This window comes from Mercenaria mercenaria, chromosome 3 (genome assembly GCF_021730395.1).
Source record: "Mercenaria mercenaria strain notata chromosome 3, MADL_Memer_1, whole genome shotgun sequence".
NCBI lineage: Eukaryota > Metazoa > Mollusca > Bivalvia > Venerida > Veneridae > Mercenaria > Mercenaria mercenaria.
The window spans coordinates 29,128,625-29,150,512 of record NC_069363.1 but is presented as its reverse complement, the minus strand read 5'-3'; the positions used below and the strand labels follow the sequence as shown (position 1 = coordinate 29,150,512).

The 21,888-nt window shown below is 33.4% G+C and overlaps 1 protein-coding gene across 1 annotated transcript; it reads left to right on the top strand.

The window, feature by feature from the left end:
- The first annotated feature begins 2,314 nt into the window (after window positions 1-2,314).
- LOC123525193 (DC-STAMP domain-containing protein 2-like) lies at window positions 2,315-17,970 on the top strand. Its single transcript, XM_053538099.1, has 5 exons — window positions 2,315-2,554; window positions 4,502-5,337; window positions 7,825-7,901; window positions 8,453-8,464; window positions 15,826-17,970. The coding sequence occupies exons 1-5, from the start codon at window positions 2,545-2,547 to the stop codon at window positions 16,979-16,981; spliced, it is 2,091 nt and encodes a 696-aa protein (XP_053394074.1). The 5' UTR covers window positions 2,315-2,544; the 3' UTR covers window positions 16,982-17,970.
- The last annotated feature ends 3,918 nt before the right edge of the window (window positions 17,971-21,888 follow it).

Here is a 21,888-nt window from a genome sequence, read left to right as displayed (position 1 = left end):
TTAAACATTCATTTACATGCAATACTCAGTTCTCTCTTTACTCACAAAAAATATTTTCTCAATTCATCTTGTTGTTATCTGTCTTTGTTTTTTTCGATGTTCGTATGTGCATATTACTTAACACACAAATGCGTCCACTAATACATTTAGGTTCAAATTAATTGAACCGTACCAATTTATTGTATCTCATGTAATTTCATGTTTTAGCTGCTACAATCTCAATTTTGTTTATCTCTGTCCTTTCAAGTACAATTTTTTATCCAGGTTTGAAGTACATGACCCTCCAAAGATATTTTATATTGAGAGAAGAAAGAAAATACGGATATTTAACACTTTTCCAGTGTATTTAGATTTCACTGTTATTGGTAGTTCTAAGTATGCGAAGTTGATAAACTTATCTGTATGCAAGTTAGCTTTCTAATCATAAGCTTAAAACGTATATCCTTAGGACGGCCAGCACATTTTTATACAATCTCGCCAGGCATACGTATGTTTTTGACAACACAGAAAATGACGTTAGATGAACTTCAGCTTTTCCTGGAAGTAAAGAAAATGAAACTTGAAAACGAAAGCTGCATTTGCATTGGTAAGGCGCAGGTGTCACCCCGTCTAAATGTATGCGCGTGGACCTTTCTATTTTCTTTTCTTTTTCTTTTTTTGAGGAGTCAATTTTCAGCTCTTTCTAACGATTTGAAAACGCCTGAGCTTTAGCACGACATGTCAGCCTTTCATCCATGAAAACATATTAGCACTCGGAATAAACACAAATTCTACAGGGGTCCGTAACGGAGCAAGGGTATATAGATATTTTTGGGACTTCGCCAAATCGTTAAAAAGGTCCTTTTTGGTGTTGTCTAAAATTGTCAGTATATGCCTCGGATGTCAGATATTTATGTATTTGGGAGCTGCAGACCTAGACATTTCAGAAATATTTTCAAAATGAATTTCATGTAATAACGGTTGATTCTGCGGAAGCGTGAAAGGGCCATCAGACGCTAATACGTTTTATTACGTTATACAGATTTCCTAAAATGCATTTTTAAAGCCATTTTTATCTAAAACATCTGTTTTCGAACAAACGTGTTAAAAAATCTTGTAAAAAAGCACTCAATTTAAAAAAAAATGATTTCCCTATACCGCCAACGTGTGACTGCGTTTCGTTGGATATTATGCATTAGTGACCATAGTACGAGCCATGAACCAGTATCTTCCTATTCTGCATTAAAATAGAACCAGGGGTGTTCATGCATTTCAGATACAATATATCGCACTATTGTTTCCAAGTGAAAATGCTCGTAGAAAACGTGCAAAAGTCTTCATTATGCATTTTAATCAGACAACAAATATTGCATCAGCCATAAAGAGATTGTTGTAAGTATAAAAATGAGAATATAACGGTTTGAGGGAACCGTCTTTTCATCCTATTTTCTCTCTTTTGGTACGGAAATGGATGTGATAAAATAAAATATAATCAAGTAATAATGTTATTTCTCAGTGAAACTTAGAAAAGCAAAACTTAGTCATTTCAAGGAATAGAGATGGTAACATCTACATCCTGTTTGAAGCTATTGACTAAACACTTACTATCGGAAATGATCGTTCATTTAGATAATTTATAAACGAGCAATTAGATTTTAATAATTGAATTATTGTTCAAACCAACACATGCATATATGATAAAGGCCACCGATCAGGACATGGAGATCACTATATAGCAAATAAGGCCGCACATATTAGTTGATTCACAAGCATTTTGATAAAATATATCGAAATTTTACTACATAAAATTATACACGGCTTTTTTCTTTTGCTTGTCTTTATACTGGGGGTGGGGAGGTGGGGGGGGCTGTCATGAAATACATTTTATTGTTCCTTCGTTTATTTTGTAGATCTAATATTTGTACCCGATGTATTGGCGATGATATATTCCTCCAATTACAAGTAGTACAAGGAATTGAACATCATTCAATTAAAAAAAAGTCTCATTTTGTAAAAATGTGTTTGTACGTACGTACTATCAGACATTTAATGTAAGTGTAAGTTTTCTAAGAAGGTTGTTAAAATATGGTTTATACATTAGTGAAGGGCCGTATTTCAGTGTATTAGTGAAGGTCCGTATTTCAATGTATTAGTGAAGGGTGATATTTCAATGAAAGGGAAATATAGCTAGCCTTTACATATCTAGTTTATACAATTAATAAACTACTTGATTGATATTAAACCAGCACACTTTACCATTATCTGATGTAATCTTAGCCACACCAAATATTGTTTTGATAACATCTGCATCCTAGTCTATTACTTAAGTTGACAGTAAGTAGCCTATCGGAAGCACAGTCAACCTTGCAGATACTTGAGAGCAATGGTGCATTATCTGCATATACGACTGATGAAGCTATTCATTATGACCACTATAACAAAAGTGTATTTCACTAACTGCCGGAGGTTTGCTGCATACATTCACGCCATTGACTTTGACTGGACAATATCAAAGAGTCTGGGACATTCCTAAGTTGAACGATACTGACAAATTGTGATAAAGCTATGTTTCAAGGTAACTTTTTCTCACTAGTAGCATGATAAATAAAATTTCTTTGAATATAATGTGGTCATTGAAGTTAACCAAACCGATAAATGAACATATAACATAACATATAGTTTATTCGACATAAAATTGTACATCCAATTCATAAGTGATATAACTTGAGTTCCTAGCACAAAGTATGAACAAAGAGAAATTTTCCCAGACAAATATTGTATGTATTATCAGTCATATGTAGCTTAGTACAAAGTATGAGTGAGAATTTTTTCCAGACAAATATTGTATGTATCATCAGTCATATCTAGCTTAATACAAAGTATGAACAGTGAGAAATTTTCCCAGACAAATATTGTATGTATTATCAGTCATATCTAGCTAAGTACAAAGTATGAGTGAGAATTTTATCCAAACAAATATTGTATGTATCATCAGTCATATCTAGCTTAATACAAAGTATGAACAGTGAGAATTTTTCCCAGACAAATATTGTATGTATAATGAGTCTTATGTAGCTTAGTACAAAGTATGAGTGAGAATTTTTTCCAGACAAATATTGTATGTATCATCAGTCATATCAAGCTTAATACAAAGTATGAACAGTGAGAAATTTTCCAAGACAAATATTGTATGTATTATGAGTCATATGTAGCTTAGTACAAAGTATGAGTGAGAACTTTTTCCAGACAAATATTGCATGTATTATCAGTCATATCTAGCTTAATACAAAGTATGAGTGAGAAATTTTCCCAGACAAATATTGTATGTATTATGAGTCATATGTAGCTTAGTACAAAGTATGAGTGAGAATTTTTTCCAGACAAATATTGCATGTATTATCAGTCATATCTAGCTTAATACAAAGTATGAGTGAGAAATTTTCCCAGACAAATATTGTATGTATTATGAGTCATATGTAGCTTAGTACAAAGTATGAGTGAGAATTTTTTCCAGACAAATATTGTATGTATCATCAGTCATATCTACCTTAATACAAAGTATGAACAGTGAGACATTTTCCCAGACAAATATTGTATGTATTATGAGTCATATGTAGCTTAGTACAAAGTATGATTGAGAATTTTTTTCCAGACAAATATTGTATGTATCATCAGTCATATCTACCTTAATACAAAGTATGAACAGTGCGAAATTTTCCCAGACAAATATTGTATGTATTATCAGCCATATCTAGCTTAATACAAAGTATGAACAGTGAGAAATTTTCCCAGACAAATATTGTATGTATTATCAGTCATATCTACCTTAATACAAAGTATGAACAGTGAGAAATTTTCCCAGACAAATATTGTATGTATTATCAGCCATATCTAGCTTAATACAAAGTATGAACAGTGAGAAATTTTCCCAGACAAATATTGTATGTATTATCAGTCATATCTAGCTAAGAACAAAGTATGAGTGAGAATTTTATCCAGACAAATATTGTAAGTATTATGAGTCATATCTAGCTTAATACAAAGTATGAATAGTGAGAAATTTTCCCAGAAAAATATTGTATGTATTATCAGTCATATCTAGCTTAATACAAAGTATGAACAGTGAGAAATTTTCCCAGACAAATATTGTATGTATTATCAGTCATATCTAGCTAAGTACAAAGTATGAGTGAGAATATTTTCCAGACAAATATTGCATGTATTATCAGTCATATCTAGCAAAAAATTATGAACTGTTGCAAACATGTACATCATTTATTTACTGATCTGCTCTGCATTACAACAAGTTCAAATCATGGTATTCGGGTAGTGTAATCAGTCGACAGGTTAACTACATGTGTTTGCATTAAAAGACCAATAGAAATAAGTCGAGAAAAAAGACAGTAATTTCTGATAGAAATAGAAAGAATAAGATTTGTAAAATTGTCAATAAAAAGAGACGTATTAAAGAAAGGTATCTCATGTGTTGATTGTGTGTCATTCTGTTATTTTTTTAACGCAGACTACGAATACCGTGAAGATGGAATTTCCACAATTGCCAAGAGTTCAACAAAACCTACTGTGTCGTATCATGCGGCAGTTCATCATTCCATGAGTATTCCCGAGTCGGTTGTTTCCTGGCAAGAATCTACATTTGAAAGTTCTCAGGACTTTAGAGAGTCGGATTTAGGAGGGAACAAAAGTGCTTTAAATAAAGTCAAATTCGCAGCTGAAGATAATCAAAGCAACAAACTTCGTAACTTTAGAAAGAAAAAGTTGGGCGCAATAATGGCAAGTACAGATATGCTCTTCCACAGCGGAAGAGATGAAAATAAAAGAATGAAAGCTGCCTTTGGTGCGTTTTCAGGTTTGGTAATTGGAGGTCTGCTGTTCATTTTGTTACTGTACAGCTTTGGATACAGTAAACTTGTTGCGGGAATATGTGCATTAGTCTGTACTCTCTTTATTTGCATAGGACTTGCTCTGTTCCCCGCCTGCCGATGTATTATGGCTCTTGTCTTCCCTAATTTCTTTACGGGGAATGGCCGAGCGGTTCTTTTCTCTGTTATTTTTGCAATCATGCTAACCGGACCGATTCTTAACATTACGAACAATGCCAAAGAAACCGGAAACAGCATGTCATGCGTCATTGATCTTATTGCCAACCAGTCCAAACAGTTGCAACAACAGCTAACTGAGCCAGTAAAGCATATTGGGAAATACGTGGACCAACAAAGAGAAGCACTACAAAATATTAAGGCCAATATGGTTATCGACTTCAGTGGTTTAAAGGAAGTTGTGGATACACTGGAGAAAGATTTTGTTACAGTGAATAATAACCTGGACAGCGTTTATCAGGTGACGTTCCCTTATTTTCTTTTCATTTTTACACAACCAGGTAAGCAATAATTTTTATTGAAGATTATTGTTCCATATTTTACCACGAAATTAAAAACACGGACTTACGCTTCAGTAAATTAATACTCTTTTCTTGACTTCTTACGGTTTGAGATATATTTTGAAGGGTTTTTTGTGTGTGATTCCTGTTAAGTTTGGTAAGATTAATGAGTTTTGCTTGTTTCTCCAGTAATCATAGTAACATGTCCAGTTTAATGTTCTGTATTTGTTAACCTATATCTAAATACAATACTTGAATTTAGGTTAATCTAGCCAAATTTTCATTTTAATTAACTGAATTGACATTTTTAAACTGGCAATTCTTCACATCTAGATATATTTTGTTATTTTGATTATAACTTTCTTTATGTTAAATTAGTTTGTTTTATATGTCACATGCTCCGAATGAGCCATTGACCATATCGACATTATTGATAAATCCCGTTTTCCGGTATTTCCGTACATAGGGTCAGGGGGGTCGGCGAGATTAACCGATATAAAGGCCGTGTACACTATGAGCGATTATTTTTGCCAGAAGATAAGAATTTATGAAAGATCTTACTTTCTCACAATGGAAATACTATTCTACGACTTCGGCAACATTGTTTTTTGCAAAAATAATCTGTTTATCTTGAACAATGCAAAAAATTTCACACCTTCGGTATCGAGCCACGGAAGCGGCAGTGTAGAATAAAAGATAAAATTTCAAAAATAAAGTAAACTTTGAGGATATTTTTGCTATATCTTAATAACAACAATGTTTAATGATAATCTGCAATACTTTTTTTATTCATTTTCTTTGTTTAAAACTTTAAAAAAGGATAATCTAAACACTACCGCCATGTAGCGTAATGGCCGATACCCCCCTCACCGTGAAAACGGGAACGGGCGTTTATTAGTGGTTTATACCGGAAAACGGGATTTTATCCATAATGTCGATATCGTGAATAGCATTGAAATGAAAATATTGATATCTTGAAATCATGAAAGTTTTAGAAGACCTGTAGAGCTAAACTTAAATAAAATGAAAAATATTTTATCTCGACATGCCTAACTACCTTACTTAACAAAAATATTATATACTTCTCAAACGTTGTTGTTTTGTAATTTTGCATAAAACATTTGCTTTTGTCGTTTTTTGACATTGTTTTCAAGAATCCCATGAGTTTTGAGAGTTTGGGGAACGTTTTGGATTGATATTACAAAAGCATTTTAATTGTATTTAATATGTGGACATAACTTATTTCTAAGACTGAAAATAAACACATTAGCGCGTTTTCTACATGTGAATGGCATGACATGTCTCCGGTAAAATGTAATGACATTTTGTTGAATGATCTTGAAGAAAACTAGAACAGATTAGTTATGGTCGTTTTGCCGTATATATATATAGCAATATCGTGAGCGAAGGCAAAATGTGTTTTCTAAAGATATAATAGCCTCTGATGATTTATTCCGTGCTTGCTATCATTCCTTTTCATTCTGAATATATCCGCACATCCTATCATTTTCACATATCGAGAAAAAGAAGGAACTAGCATTTTCGGTAACTCTAATTCATCATTTAAATGTATCAAGTCAAAATCAATTTATCTTGAGAACAAATCCTAAATCCTCCAAAATCGTTCTAAAGGAATACTTTGACGCTATTTGATCTTTTTTTTTTCTTTTGCACACGACATGAATTGCTCCAGCGATGTAATCCCAAACAACATACTTTATCTATAGTAAGGAGAAAAGTAGTAATTATAATAATAATAATATTAAAGACTTTATTTAGCGAAGGAACATATTTGGAAAAGTTATTTTTTCATGATGCCCTCAATAATGAGGCCCTAAATAATACATACAACCGCCTCGGTAGCCTGGTGGTAGAGCGTCTGCTTCGAGAGCGGGAGGTCGTGGGTTCGATCCCTGGCGGCATCATACCAAAGACGTAAAAAATGGTGCTAGCAGCTTTCTCGCTTGGCGCTCATCATTAAGAGGATAGTGCTAGGACTGGTCAGCCTGGTGTCAGTATAATGTGACTGGGTGGGATATCATGCCTCGTGTCTACGGGGTGATATTCCAGTGAGGCAGCACTATAAAGTTGGGCATTGTGCTCACTGCTACAAGTAGACACCGTCGTTTAGCCTATATGACTGAAAAATTGTTGAAAAAGACGTTAAACCCGAACACACACACACAATAATACATACATTTTAAAGTCCCACACAACCCCATTGATAATGTAGTTTCTGTTATAAACAAACGTATAAATTTCACGTTTTGTTTGAATGTCAATTTATCAGGACATATTACTCCTGGAAAGGCATTTTGCATGAAAAATATCATTTTATCTATATTTTGTATCACAATTATCGGTTCGCTAATAATTTTATGTCCTTGTAAGTACGCGACAGAAAGCTTTGAATCACATTCAATAGAATTTTGTTTTCTTTTTTACAGGTCTGTGTAGTACCTGTAAAGAACGTAATTCAGAAATGTAGAGACAAGTGTGAGGCTTTCATTTTTGATCTGTTCAGGTAATTTGTTTTGGTGTGCGTGTGTGTTGGTGTGTGTGTGTGTGTGTGTGTGCGCGCGTGCGTGTGCGCGCGCGCGTGTGTGTGTGTGTGTGTGTGCGCGCGCGCGCGTTGGTGCGTGCGTGCGTGCGTGTGTTGATCATGTGCGCGTCTGCGTGCTGGGTTTAGATCGTGGCTTTCCCTGTTTGATATTCTTCCTTGTTTTTTTTTTTTTTTTTTTTTTGACTTTCTGATCTAAAAAGAAACTAGGCGGTTGCTGTCTTTCAATATTAAAGTGATGCTTCCTAAATCCGAACGCCTTCACTCAATGTTGAAAAAGCAGTTATGTCATGTAAACGTTACCATGAACATCTATTATGGAAGAATGAACAGAAAAGAAGAGTTAAATAAACACAGATCCATCCTATTTTTATACTAAAACTGCACGTAAGTATCACTTTTTCAGTCATAATATCAATATGTGTATTAATAACCATTCATATATGTACGGTGCTTTATTGTTTTCAGTATATATTAATGTACATAAATGATTTCAAAGACACAATATATTTCAGCGGGATTGGGAAGTAAGTCACGACTTTTATGCATTTCTTTTCTGTAGAAACAGCCTGATTCAATAACAACACATCTTTTCATTTTTACTCTTACAAATCATCTTAGTGTGTTTTATAATAAATTCTAATATGCTTTTCTCTGTTAAAACACTCTTAAGCTAGAATGACGTCACGTTAACGTGCGGTGACGTCAATGTTTTGTTGCAACCAAGAAAGAGCGCTACTATATTTTATCTACTGTTTTAGATTAAGGGCATATTAGAATCGAAATAATTTATACCAAAACCGTATTTTAACACTATTTATACACTCGGGCGGTAATACGTCGTACAAATAATTTCACTCGGGCTGCGCCCTCGTGAAATTATTACGCCCGACGTATAACCGCCCATCGTGCATAAATAAATGTTAAAACACGGTTTTGCTTTAAATTATTTCTTAAGGAAGATAGAAAGAAAGAAAAAGGAACGAAATAAAACATCAAAGATGAACTGTACCTTTAAGAAAAAAATGCAGCTGTTTTATTAGTAGTAGTAGTTGAAGGAATAATAGTAGTATTAGTAGTAGTAGTAGTAGTAGTATACCAGATATTTTATACCAGATTTATATAACGCCATTTTAATGATAAACACGTTCACGGGCGCTTTACATAGTAGGTAGGGTTGATACTAAATTTTCCTCTAAATAACACATCAAACATGTAATTCTAACGTATTGCATAAGTATCATTCATGTTTTTAAGGTATTGTATATGTAAGTGTGATATTGGAAAGGCCATTGTTATTTAGACGATTATATATCAAAACTATTTGCTCCGAAATACAAGAAAATGATTTATATTAGACTGAATTGGGACATAAAACATATGCGGTGTACAAATAAATTGTTCCTCCACATGTCTTAGAATTCTCGTAGGATTACTATATCATGTACACAAAACCTGTTGGTTCAATCTGCAGAAGCCATGGACTGAATCATCACTTTTATGCCGATGGCTCACAATTATACTTATCGTTTAAGCCAAAAAATATTTCCCACCAACACGAAGCCCTATCTCGGATTAAAATCTGGCTCGACGGCATAGTCTCTTGAATGCATCAGAACATGCTGAAGCTCAATACTGACAAAACTGAGGTCATTTTGTTTCACACAAATCACACAAAAATAAGATATCTGCGTGAAAGTAGGACCCTCTCAGATTAAACCATCAATTTGTGTGAAGAATCTCGGTGCTAGACTGGATTCAAACATGGCCATGACAAAGCATGTTAACACTCTCTGTAGAGCTAGTTACGCACAACTTCGGCAAATTGGCCACATCAGGCAGTACATCACAGCTGATGCTACCAAGTCTCTTGTGAACTCTCTGGTTACATCGAGAGCAGACTACTGTAACTCGCTGCTGAATGGAATTTCCAAAGACTCACTGCAAAATCTACAATGTGTACAAAACACAGCGGCCCGCATCATAACCATTTCTTTCAAATATGTTATAAATAAATAACAAAATCTGAAATACTGTTGAAAATGGCGTTTAGCCAAATCATATTCACATATGTTATAAATAAATAACAAAATCTAAAATACTGTTGAAAATGGCGTTAAACCAAAAAACATGAAAGGTTTGTTTCGTGTTTAGAAAGGGATTGGTCTCGTAATGTAATTTAACGTTGAACATAATTTTGGATGGTCTTGTTTTAATTACTATTCATTTTAATCTTTTACCAATATATTTTCATGTATGTATGTGTATGTATGTGTTCTTTATGTTTTTGTAAAGCACTTTTGAACGTACATATTTGCTATTTAAGTTAGGTATAAAAATGATAATTATTATTTCCATTTACTCCTTTGTTTATCGAATTTCCAAGTTTACACTTGGTAATGCATAACTAAATCCGTTAATGCCTCCTCATCCTTGTTTTTTTCACTTTCCACAACATCCACCCTTTTATCTACCCCTCACCCATTTTTGTATTTTGCATATAATTAAATTACACTTGTTGTTGGATTTTTGAAGCCACCTGTTTGCTTTATTCTTTTCGTTACAGTTTCTTTTTGTTGCTAGCCTACTTTGCGATGCATTACAGGAGTGCATTGTTGAGCTTGGGGTGCTCTGTGCTCCCGGAAACTCTAACCTTGCTTTTTTCTTTTTTTGTGTGTGTTCATTTTAAGATACTTTAAATGTATTTAGGTACTATAGACACATATCTACTCTACAGTAACGGTTGCTTCTTATTGATATTATAATGTAATATAGGCTAGAATATAGTTCAAGATGTCGTATGCAACATTTATTTCTATACATGTATTTGTCGCAGTGCTTCTCGAGCAGAGAGTAAATGGTCTTTTTCTTTTAGAAGAAGAAATGACGATATTGTACACTGAAATTAAATTATTAAAGGTTTTCATTAATTGTGTCCTAAGAGGTATTATCCTGCTATAATTGAACATTCTGTTCTAATGAATTGAAGTAGGCTTTTGAAAATATTTGCAATGTACGAAATTTGAAACCTATATACATGTATGTGTAAAATTATTTTAATAAGATAAGAAATACTTGAGCTAATAGAGAGTTTGAGATTCAACCTTCGCCTTCCCCTTAAACGTCTCTTGCGAAGTTAACGTATGAAGTTGAAGTTCGATTAAAATTCCTTGAGATTTCAAACTTTAGAATGAACCCTACTTCTTTTAATCCGCCCATTCAATTTATCTGTAATTATGATCGTTTTTCTCGTGCATTTCGATATCAATTGTCCGAAAGTGCAGGACTTTTACAAGAGGTTTTAAAAATGAAAATTAAATAAAAACATTTCAATAAACATAATCATCGCATGGATATTAGTGCGATTACAAAAAAAAACATTTTATATAAAATGATGTCAGTATAGAATGCACGACTGTAAATTATACATGAGAGGAAATAAAAATGATAATCATATCAACGTATTCTATTGTTGATGGTGTTCTTGAAAGGTATTACAGTTATAAAAACATGAGACACCAACTACTACAAATGCATTTCTCGATATAATTTGAAGTTAAGTTAAATATATGAGATAAAGCAAATACAAAAGGCTGTTGTTTTTGTTAAAGTTTTTTTTACTATGAATTGGTACTTTGTACATCGAATTCCTTAAAAGACGCGTTTTACTTATAGATTGTACCTGTTGAAAATCTAACCTTATAAAAGATATGACATTAGCCAATATACATTAACAAGCGATTTGAAACAAATGTAAGATACTCTCGTGATATCATACGTTTTGGCATCATGACACTCGGTTTGACTCTGTATAATGCCAAACTATAATCGTGCCAAGTCACCATGTGTCTAGCGAAACAATCAAGAACTGCTAGGTGGAGACGAAAATTGTCGCACAAAATAACATGTGGGCATATACACGTATTTGTTTGAATATACTATTTCATAAGTAAAGCATGTGCAGATCAAGGAATTTTGATTAGAGGGACACGAACTTTAAAGAGGGGTCACCTATTCATAGGGCGTGGGTGGGGGTTGTAGTCACACCGAGTTTCGAGACCGATTTTCTTTGTAAAATGTAAGAATCAAAGGGAGATTGACCCACAATGCGCCTCTGCCAGGCTCTGGGTCCGTGCATGTAAAGAATGGAGTTACCCCATACGGCTAACAGGAAACTTCTCGCATCATGATATCATAGATCTGAAATTGTCTGATACTTCAGAAAAAAAATCCGTCTTACTAGTACCATTTTATGTTTATAATTAAAACGCAATTGTCTTATTAAGTGTCCGACAGAAACGGATTAATTTTATTTGGAAGTTAAAATAAAATGTTCCACCAAATGATAATCGCGCGTTATCATTCATATTTCAAGTAAAATGACTGTCATGCCATGTGCCTCCATCCAGATTTCAGTCTTTAATGCCGAGTATGTGGACAAAGTAGATGTACAAAGACTGAAGTTTTGACTTTCGTGATATCACATCGTTGGACGTTCAAAACTTCACTTCTTACGACAAAAAGGCCCATCTGGTATAATCAATACCGCCTGAGGACACAAATATGCCGTAGGAGTTAAAGTTTGAACAGAATCTCAAAGTTTCTCAAAATCAGTTGATAACTTCATACTTCCAGGTTCAATTCATTGTATTTAGTTAAAATCATTAGCCAAACAAAACTTCATTATTCTTATAGTTATTGATAGTGTTTCGCATCAAATTTAGTCCAGTTATACATATGGATAATTGAATAACTTAATTAGCAGAAATCCTGAAACTAAGCTTTTTATTTCACATAGTAATAAAGCGAAGTCTAAGGCTTACTTAATATTACATGGAAAACTTTAATTGCAACGTCTGATATAAATACAATACACGCATATCGGTGACGTTTTATCCCAAATATATATGAGAGGCGTTGAAGGGGAAGGCGAAGGTGAAATCTCAAACTCTCTAATATATTTCTATAAACTTCCTTCACTATATAATATGTTTGACTTATATGCTTAAAATATTTATATTACTATTATGTATCTGTTATCTCTTCATTGATAGAGAAAACAAAGTATCAGACTATCTCTCTCCGCATCTCTGTGGGAATGGTTGGTTTTATATATTTATGGCAAAATCTGAAAGTAAATGTATTCTGTTTCACGATCTTTTTCTTTGCAATAATATGTCATCATGTAAAAGTATTATGTCAGAATGAACAGAAAAGACGAGTTAAATACCACGGATTTACCCTAATTCTATACTAAAACTGTACGTAATTAGCACTTTATTAATTAACTATCTTATATAATATTTTGGAAGACAAGAAAAAATGGGTGCTTTCCTCGCCATGAAGCGTCTGCCAGGCATCTTGATTCTTTTCTCAAACACTTCGCCAAAATATTTTTTCACGGACCAAATGAGTATGTAACACTGGAGTTTTGGCTAAGTGTTTGAAGAAAATATTTACAAAGTCTAGCAGACGTTTGTGCCGAGAAAAGCACTTGTTTTTCTGTCTTCAACGCTTTTTATGTTAGTAACAAGGAAATTGCATACTGAAATGTAACTTGAATCGAGCAATATTCCTTGTGTACGATACCGAAAATTCACGTAGATGGGCCACTCGCCGATAGTGTATTGCTAACGTTTTCCTTAAATACTGAATATTTTCAAGGCTGTAAAGTTAATATATAATGTTGTATATGACATGAAACTTTAAACTGTGTATGATATACCTCTGAGATGATATATCAAAAGCAAAAAATATTTATTGAAAATACCAAGAATACATACGAAATGGCATTAAATATCATGGACCACTCTGCATGTTCGGGTACAGATGCATATGGATAACAGTCCATATCTATAACAAACCATTACCTGCTATTTACGGGTTTAGCTACATTCTCGAATGCATTTAGCCACAACTCTAAATTTCAAAATATATTTTGCATAATATATATATATATATATATATATAAAGAACCATTCATATATGTACAGTGTTTTGGTGTTTTCAATATATCTTTATGAACATGAATGATTACAATGACACCATATTTCAGCAGGAGTTCAAAGTAAGTCAATATTTTGCGCATGTCTTTCCTGTAAAAACAGCATGATTCAATAACAACACTTCTTTTCATTTTGACTTTTACAAATCATCTTAGTGTGTTTTATGATAAAGTACACGGCTACTAAACGCTAGCGCCACCACCAAATTGTGGTGATAAGGAAAAGAGCTATCGACATTTCCGTGGTGCAGCTATCGCCCGTTTGAAAATGTAAACACGTGAGTAAAATTTATATTTTATCTTATATTTTTATTGATAGAACCTTTTTCAAAAATCGGAGAATGTAGTTCCGTGTAACAACACTTTAACTAGTGTTTGGCTGTGATTTCATTAAAATAATATGCAAAATGTGGTGTCAGGAGCTTTTCTCCCGAATCTGACGGTGGCACATTTTCATATCGGCCAGTATTCGAACACCATTCCGATTAATGGACACATTGTTAGAACATACCTGCGCATGCAAATTGTGTAGAAATGATAAATAACTATATACGTACACACCATGAATAATAGAATCTCGGGTTAGAAGAAATATTCCAGGATTTTTAAAAGTGGTGGCGCTATAACTCTAGTGATGGCGCTATACAGTAGTGGTGGCGCTGTTACGGCATTCAGTAATACAAAATGATGGCGCATCCGGAACAAAACAAACACCAACATTCTCTAACTGATAATATTCCTGCAAGGAATTATGTTATTAAAGAATTTCAAAGAAAAACACGATCATAGTTTATTTGCCTTTATGAAACATTCTCTATCCAAGAAAACAAAAGAAAATACTCACAGACCCTTGGGACTCTTGTAGTCAAAATAAATTTCCTTTGTTTAATTAAAATGTTAATGTATATTTATTTCTAACCTTAAAATATTCTACCTAAATACAAACGTAAGTGTACTTTAAATTCAGGTCATGAAAAATAGTAGCAATACTTTTATTTCAAACATATTATTATATTAAGATTCTGAAAGTTACTTGCCTTTGTATTTTTACGTCGTTTGCATGCATTGTAAACAAAAGACCCTACCTTCACAATTCTTTCTGAAAAGTACAGTACATTTTCAATTCCCATCGATTAAATATGATTAATCAATACAGCTTAGATGTACAATCTGAATCCATATATACATGTAGATTATTTTACGATCATGTACAGGTTACTACATGTATTTTGTTGAGTAACGTAATTTGGGTGTAGTGTGGGATAAGTTGATAACATCAATTATTGTAGAAATTTCCGTGGCTTGCAGTCAGACATTTTCATATTTTAAAATTGAATATATCAGCCACTAATCATATACAACAGCGCCACCACTACTGTATAACGCAACCACTTGGGTGATAGCGCCACCATTTTCAAAAATAGTCGTGTTTTAACTTTTTACTGTGTTTTTCGTCATTCTTTGGTGTATGGGAATACGTGTTATTCAGTTCTACACGATTTGCATGCGCAGGTATGTTTTTACAGTTTGTATTATCATCGGAATGGTGTTCGAATACTAGCCGATATGAAAATATGCCACTGTCAAATTTGTAGAAAAGCTCCTGGCACCACAATTTGCATAATATTTTAATGAAATTACAGCCAACCTCTAGTAAAAAAGTTGTTACACGGAACTACATTCTCCGATTTTCAAAAAAAGTTTTATCAATAAAGAAATAAGATAAAATATAAATTTTACTCACGTGTTTACATTTTCAAACGGGCGATAGCTGCACCACGGAAATGTCAATAGCTCTTTTCCTTATCACCACAATTTGGTGGTGGAGCTAGCGTTTAGTAGCCGTGTCTATATTGATTATATTCTGTGTTTCATATTATTCAGATTTACCTTAGGCCGTGCTGAAAGTTACTTCAATGCTGACATCAAAGTTGCAGCTGATTTTAATTCCAAAAGTAACAGCTCTAAGGAAGCTAAAACGGTGACAGAGCAATTAAAGAAAGACATAGATTCTAAAGTTATCAGTTTCCAAACTTTTATGAAAATCGTAAAGTACGTTTTGTCGCTTTCATTGGTTTTAATGTTTCTACAAGCATTTTGGTATTTTAGAAATTATATGTCAAAAGATAGCTACGACAATATGTACATAACAAAAGAATTTAATGAGCTTGACAAGAGGAAACAACATGATGGTGAAGAGTCTCTTTTACCGTTGAAGAAAACTGAGCAATCAGAATATATCTACACAAGGTCATTTAAAATAACCAAACAAGAATTTGACAACTGTAAAATAGGGCTGACTCAGGTTTTCCTCCATGCTATCTTTTGCATTGTGGTAGTACTTTTTGATCACTTCTTGTATTATATTTTAAACCTGATCCATACATTTGGCCAATTTGAAATTGATCTAAGTGAAAAAAGCCGTTTGAAAGTCAATGTAAATGGAACTGGTTTAATAGCAAGTTTTTACAGGAGTATTTTCAAAGGTATCGACATCGATGAATACTTTCTATCTGAGATGAAACTTGAAAGGTGTATACCTAGTCCTACTCCTCCGACTGACGAATACGTGCTCGTTTTTCTCGTGCTTTATATTCTAGCGATATGTTTTGTCATCCTACGAGGTTACGGAATGCGCATGCGTAGAAAGATTGCTGCTTACTACTACCCGGAACAGGAAACAGCAAGAATGGAGTACTTGCACAAAACAATTAGACATCGAAGAGTTGCACGACAGAGGTTTCTTCGTCAAGAAGTTAAGTCAGCTCATAAAGAAAGCGTATTGAAAAAAAAGTTCCGCCTTTCGACATGGGTAGTGTCTCGGTTTCCATGTATAACTAGATGTATTTCACCAAGGGAACAGCTAGAATGCAGCAGCTGTGAAGAAAGGCAGGGGAGGTTCAGTTCAGTTAAGCTGACAAAATGCCCTGGAATGAGTGATGGTATTACATGTACAGCAGTCTATTGTGATGAGTGTAGATTAATTCTGCGAGGCAATTGTCCTCTGTGTTATCAAGAGGAAGTTGGATTAAGAGACTAACACATGCTATAAATTTCTCAAAGATATATTAATTCATTTTTTCAAATATTAATATAATACCTTGTACATCATGTAACTTCTTTTACATATTTCACGCATTTCTTTCACATGATCTACACAGCTGTTGTGTGGTGAAACCAAATACTACCTGTATTCTTCATATGCTAGAAGAACTAAAATTATACAAATCAGGTACTAATTTTATCAACTACAGATGACTACTTAAACAGAACAAACATTATTAATGGACATTTATTTATACTGAACATTCCACTGGAACAACAAAGTTGTCACTTATTACTTTTACCAGCAATCCTTTAACAGTTTTTGTTTGCGTATTTCCCAAATAACCCTTCTTCTTTTCCTCTTGGCTTTCTGAACAGCATTTCCCTATTGTTAGATAGAAATGGTGGCTAAATCACTTTAAAGTCCCGAAAAAGACTATGAAAATTTGTTTATAGAATTGAGGTAACTTTCTCACATAATAGGTAATACATCACATCTCTTTCTCTTTTTAATTGTCTATAGTAGAGATATAATTTTTGTGGGAATACAGTCAAACACGTCTGTAAAGACTAAAATTTGGAAATAGAAAAGAAAATGGCATTTGTTGACATTTGGTCTCTCAACACAGGTAAATTTACACTATTTATTGTTAAACGAGAAGAGAAAATAATGGCATTTATAAGCAGGTTTTATAATACTTAAAATCTCGTTACTAATTAGAAGGTAGCATGTATGAATTGTTGGAGTATAATTTCTCACCAATAGAAATTAATATGCACAATAGACTAAAGATAATAAAAAAATGAAAGGACAACCAGCTATTTGATAGATAACATTATAATTACATTTCTATTATATCATACGAATACGATCATTTGTTTGTTGTTTTATGATGTTCACTGTAGCCATGTATATATAATGTATGTGTACCACATGGGTATATGGCCTTCTGGTTGAATGAAAATAAAACTTGAAACTTGAAAGTTATAATAGTGGTCTTTATTCTCTCAGATTTGAATTTATTAAGTCTCTGGAAAAAAACAAGGATAAATATCTAACAGGAAAAGCCACGTTCCAAAAACGCAGCCTTCAAAACCCTTGACTCAGCACATGGACGTGCACACGACCAACACACACACTCACACAAAGCAAACACTTGGACAAAACGAACAAAAAAAAGAAACACAGCGGGACACTGCTTTGGAACGGTCAGCTGCAAAACGTAAACCGGTTTATGGTGCACCTAATCTCACTCTTACCACCATGTCCCAAAGTCACGAGACATTGTAAATAAAAGTTATCCTCACCAGGTGAACCCCTAACACATGCAATGGCAACAGAAAGCATGAAAGCTGCTACAAAATGTTAAAATAACCATCATGAAGTGGTTTAAATTGTGGCATAAATATACCAATATAGGACTGTATATCAAATAAAGACTTTTTGGTTCAGCCTTTGTTGTGTTTATGTAGCATGGTAGTTTTTCGACGGATACATCTCACAGTTCACTTAAATGTAGTCCATGTAAGTACAAAGCGCTTTTTCCTCCCATCTAGTAAAGGCCAAGATAAAAGCTTAATTGTTGCTTGAACTAAAGAGGAACATCTACGATTGATTTGCAGCCAGCTACTTTATAGGCACCCGAGCTTGTGTCTAAATTTAAGTAAAACAGAGTTTAAAGAAATTTTCTAACATTACAAAAGTTAAGCTTTCAGCAAACAAATGAACCATTGATGAAATTACTGAATGGCATTACTGAACAAATTAAGCAATGAGATTTCTATTTTGTAAGACTTCAAAAAAGACGGTCGTAAGAAAATAAAATATTTTTTAAACTTAGATATACAAAGGCAAATCTGAACTGGGAAGTCTGAATACTTTTCTGATAAAAGTTGTTCGGGTTGTAAGAAAGCTTTTCAATGGCGATGATCATGTTGTAATGTGCGGAGAACTACATCTCAGCGCAACCGTCAATTGTTGAGGCCCTCAGAGCAGAAGTTTAGGTCATTCATTCTTTTAATGCTACGTTACCACCAGTATCGATAAGTGCAGTGGCACAGTGTTTTTCTCATCATTATAAACAATCTAGCTATGGTCTAGAATCCAGTTAAGACTGGCTTGTTGATAATATAATACCCATCTTGGGAAAACAGAACATAATGCTAATTGGACCTGAAACATAATAGTGTCTATCTCCAGTGCAGAAAAAAATCTTAGGTGTTAAGAAGCCAACATTTCCACCAGGTTTGGCATAGAATATATTTGGCACTGATAAATTATGAAGTGAGTGAAAATAAGTAATTGATATTTGTGAAAAGGCAAAGTGAGCGAGTCGCTTTAAAAAGCATGTCAAGGGATAAAACATTAGTTAAAAACATCCTGTGCACGATCTGAAAATTGTTTTTATATTACTTATAAGGCTGAGTGGCGTTATATATTTTATTACCTGTCATGGGCAGATTCAATCAAAACCGAGTCTGCTAGTATTCTTTTGGTTGCCCTCTAGCTCTATGCTTCCAAAGGATCTTCTTATTGACTTATGTAAAACTGTATTCCAGTTTCATTCTTCTTAGAATGTATGTGGATCTTTGATAATGTGAGCGTTCAGTGATAATATAGCTAGTCTGTACTAATAGACCTGTTGTATAGCTACTGAACATATTTTACATAGCTAATTTCATGTCTGCATTTTGCTTCTTTGAAAATAGTTAAAAATTCTATTAAGATGCCATTGTTTTCTTGTTCCTACTTTACTTCTGTTCGTAAACTGCACCCGATTGGAGCTTAATTCGTAATCCATAAGTACATCTACATCTATATGTTACTGCCGGACAACCACAGTAGTTTATAACTAGCAGAAAATTACAATAGATAAAGAATTGCTGTTAAATTTCTTGATAGAAATGGTAAGATATCATGTTTTTACTACCTTATTCGTATGTTTTCCCAAATGCCCAGTGGTTTAAAAAATTTATCATAGTATATCATCAGAGTGGAATTTTCACCTCTGTTTAGAAATAGTTTGGTCTCAGTGCCCTGCTTACTCTATGACTGGCGTATAGGAATCATATCAAACGGGTTGCATGCTGGAATGTAAGGGTAAATATCAATAACTCATGCGATGTACATATTTTAAAAGCATACATGTGTTGTACTAGAAACACCAGGGTCTCAGCACCTAGACCTTATTTTCCCTCGTCCTTATATACTTGAAACTTTAAGAGATCAGCCAAAATTCCACCTGTGTTTACTTGATGTTACATTGTTTGAGATCAATTCGTGCACTGAAAGTATTCATGTTCCTTTATCGTTGACTTTGAAAATAGATCAAGGTGATATACCTGTAAATAATTGTAAACGTACTGATATGTTTTATGACCTAAATCAGGATAATAGTGAGGAGTACTTAAATTGTTTATCTGAAAACATCCTAAATGGGTATTTTACAAATCTAGAAACTATGTTGTCAGATGATGAAACACATATAAATTCAGTAATTCAAGAATTTGAAACTGTGATTTGCAACAGTAGCATATTAGTTTTCAAAAGATTAGAAGAAAAGGCAAACCAATTAAATGGAATGAGTGGTTTGATATAGAATGTAAGCAGGCAAAACGTACTATTAGAAAGCTTTTGAAAAGATTCAGGAAACACAGGTGTGATGAGAATTTGAATGCTTATGTACAAAGTAAATGAAGATATAAAAATGTGTGTAGACATATAAACGAATGTTGTTCAACAGAAAATACATGTACTTAAATACAGTCGAGTCTTCTTGAGTAAAATCAAACGGGTATTAAATAAACCTAAATCAGAGAATATTATATCATTGGACAAATGGTACGATCACTTTAGTAATTTATTTTCGAATACTGCAGTAAATAACCATGTATGTGATAATGTATGTGTCACTTTTGATATAGATACAAATTTTGATGATATTGAACAGTTAATTTTTAACTCTGAGATTAATAATGAAGAAGTATTACATAGTGTAAAAGCGTTGAATATAAATAAAGCGTCTGGAGGTAGTCTTATACCCCGGCAGTTAGTGTATGGTGTACATGTATTGTTACCATTTATATGTAAACTGTTTAATAGATTGTTTTCTAGAGGTGAATGTCCAGATATCTGGGCAAAATCAGTCATTATACCACTACACAAAAAGGGCAGTTATAGCAATCCTGATAATTACAGGGGTATAGCATTACTGGATGTTTTTAGTAAAGTGTATATATCAATAATTACAAAAAGACTTACCTTTTATGTTGAGGCTTACAACAAACTCTCAGAATCCCAAGCAGGTTTTAGAGCGGGCTATACTACAGTTGATAATGCTTTTGTTTTATATTCCATTGTTAATAAATACTTATGTATGAAAGGGAAACCTGTATATGTAGCTTTCATAGACTTTCAAAAAGCCTTTGATTCAGTTGATCGGTCGATTTTGTATGATGTATTAAAACGAAATTGTGTAAAGGGTCACTTATACAAGTCAATACAAGGCATTTATTTATCTGCCAAAGCATGTGTAAGAACCAACGAGGGTGTATCAGACATATTTACGTGTCCGGTTGGTTTACGTCAGGGCTGTAGCCTAAGCCCTGTTCTATTTGCAATGTTCATAAATGAATTGTATTCAATGTTATGTGAAAATAACATCAGAGGGATTCATTTATTTTCAGATATTGTTGAAATGTTTTGCTTATGTTTGCTGATGATATTGCTTTGATTTCTGATACTGTTGTTGGCTTACAAAAACAATTAAATGTTTTATATCAGTTTTGTTTAAAGAGCAAACTAATTGTAAACATCACCAAATCAAAAGTACTTGTATTTAAACGAGGTGGAAGGGTGGCGAGAAGAGAAAATTGATCATATAATGGCAAATAGCTAGAAAT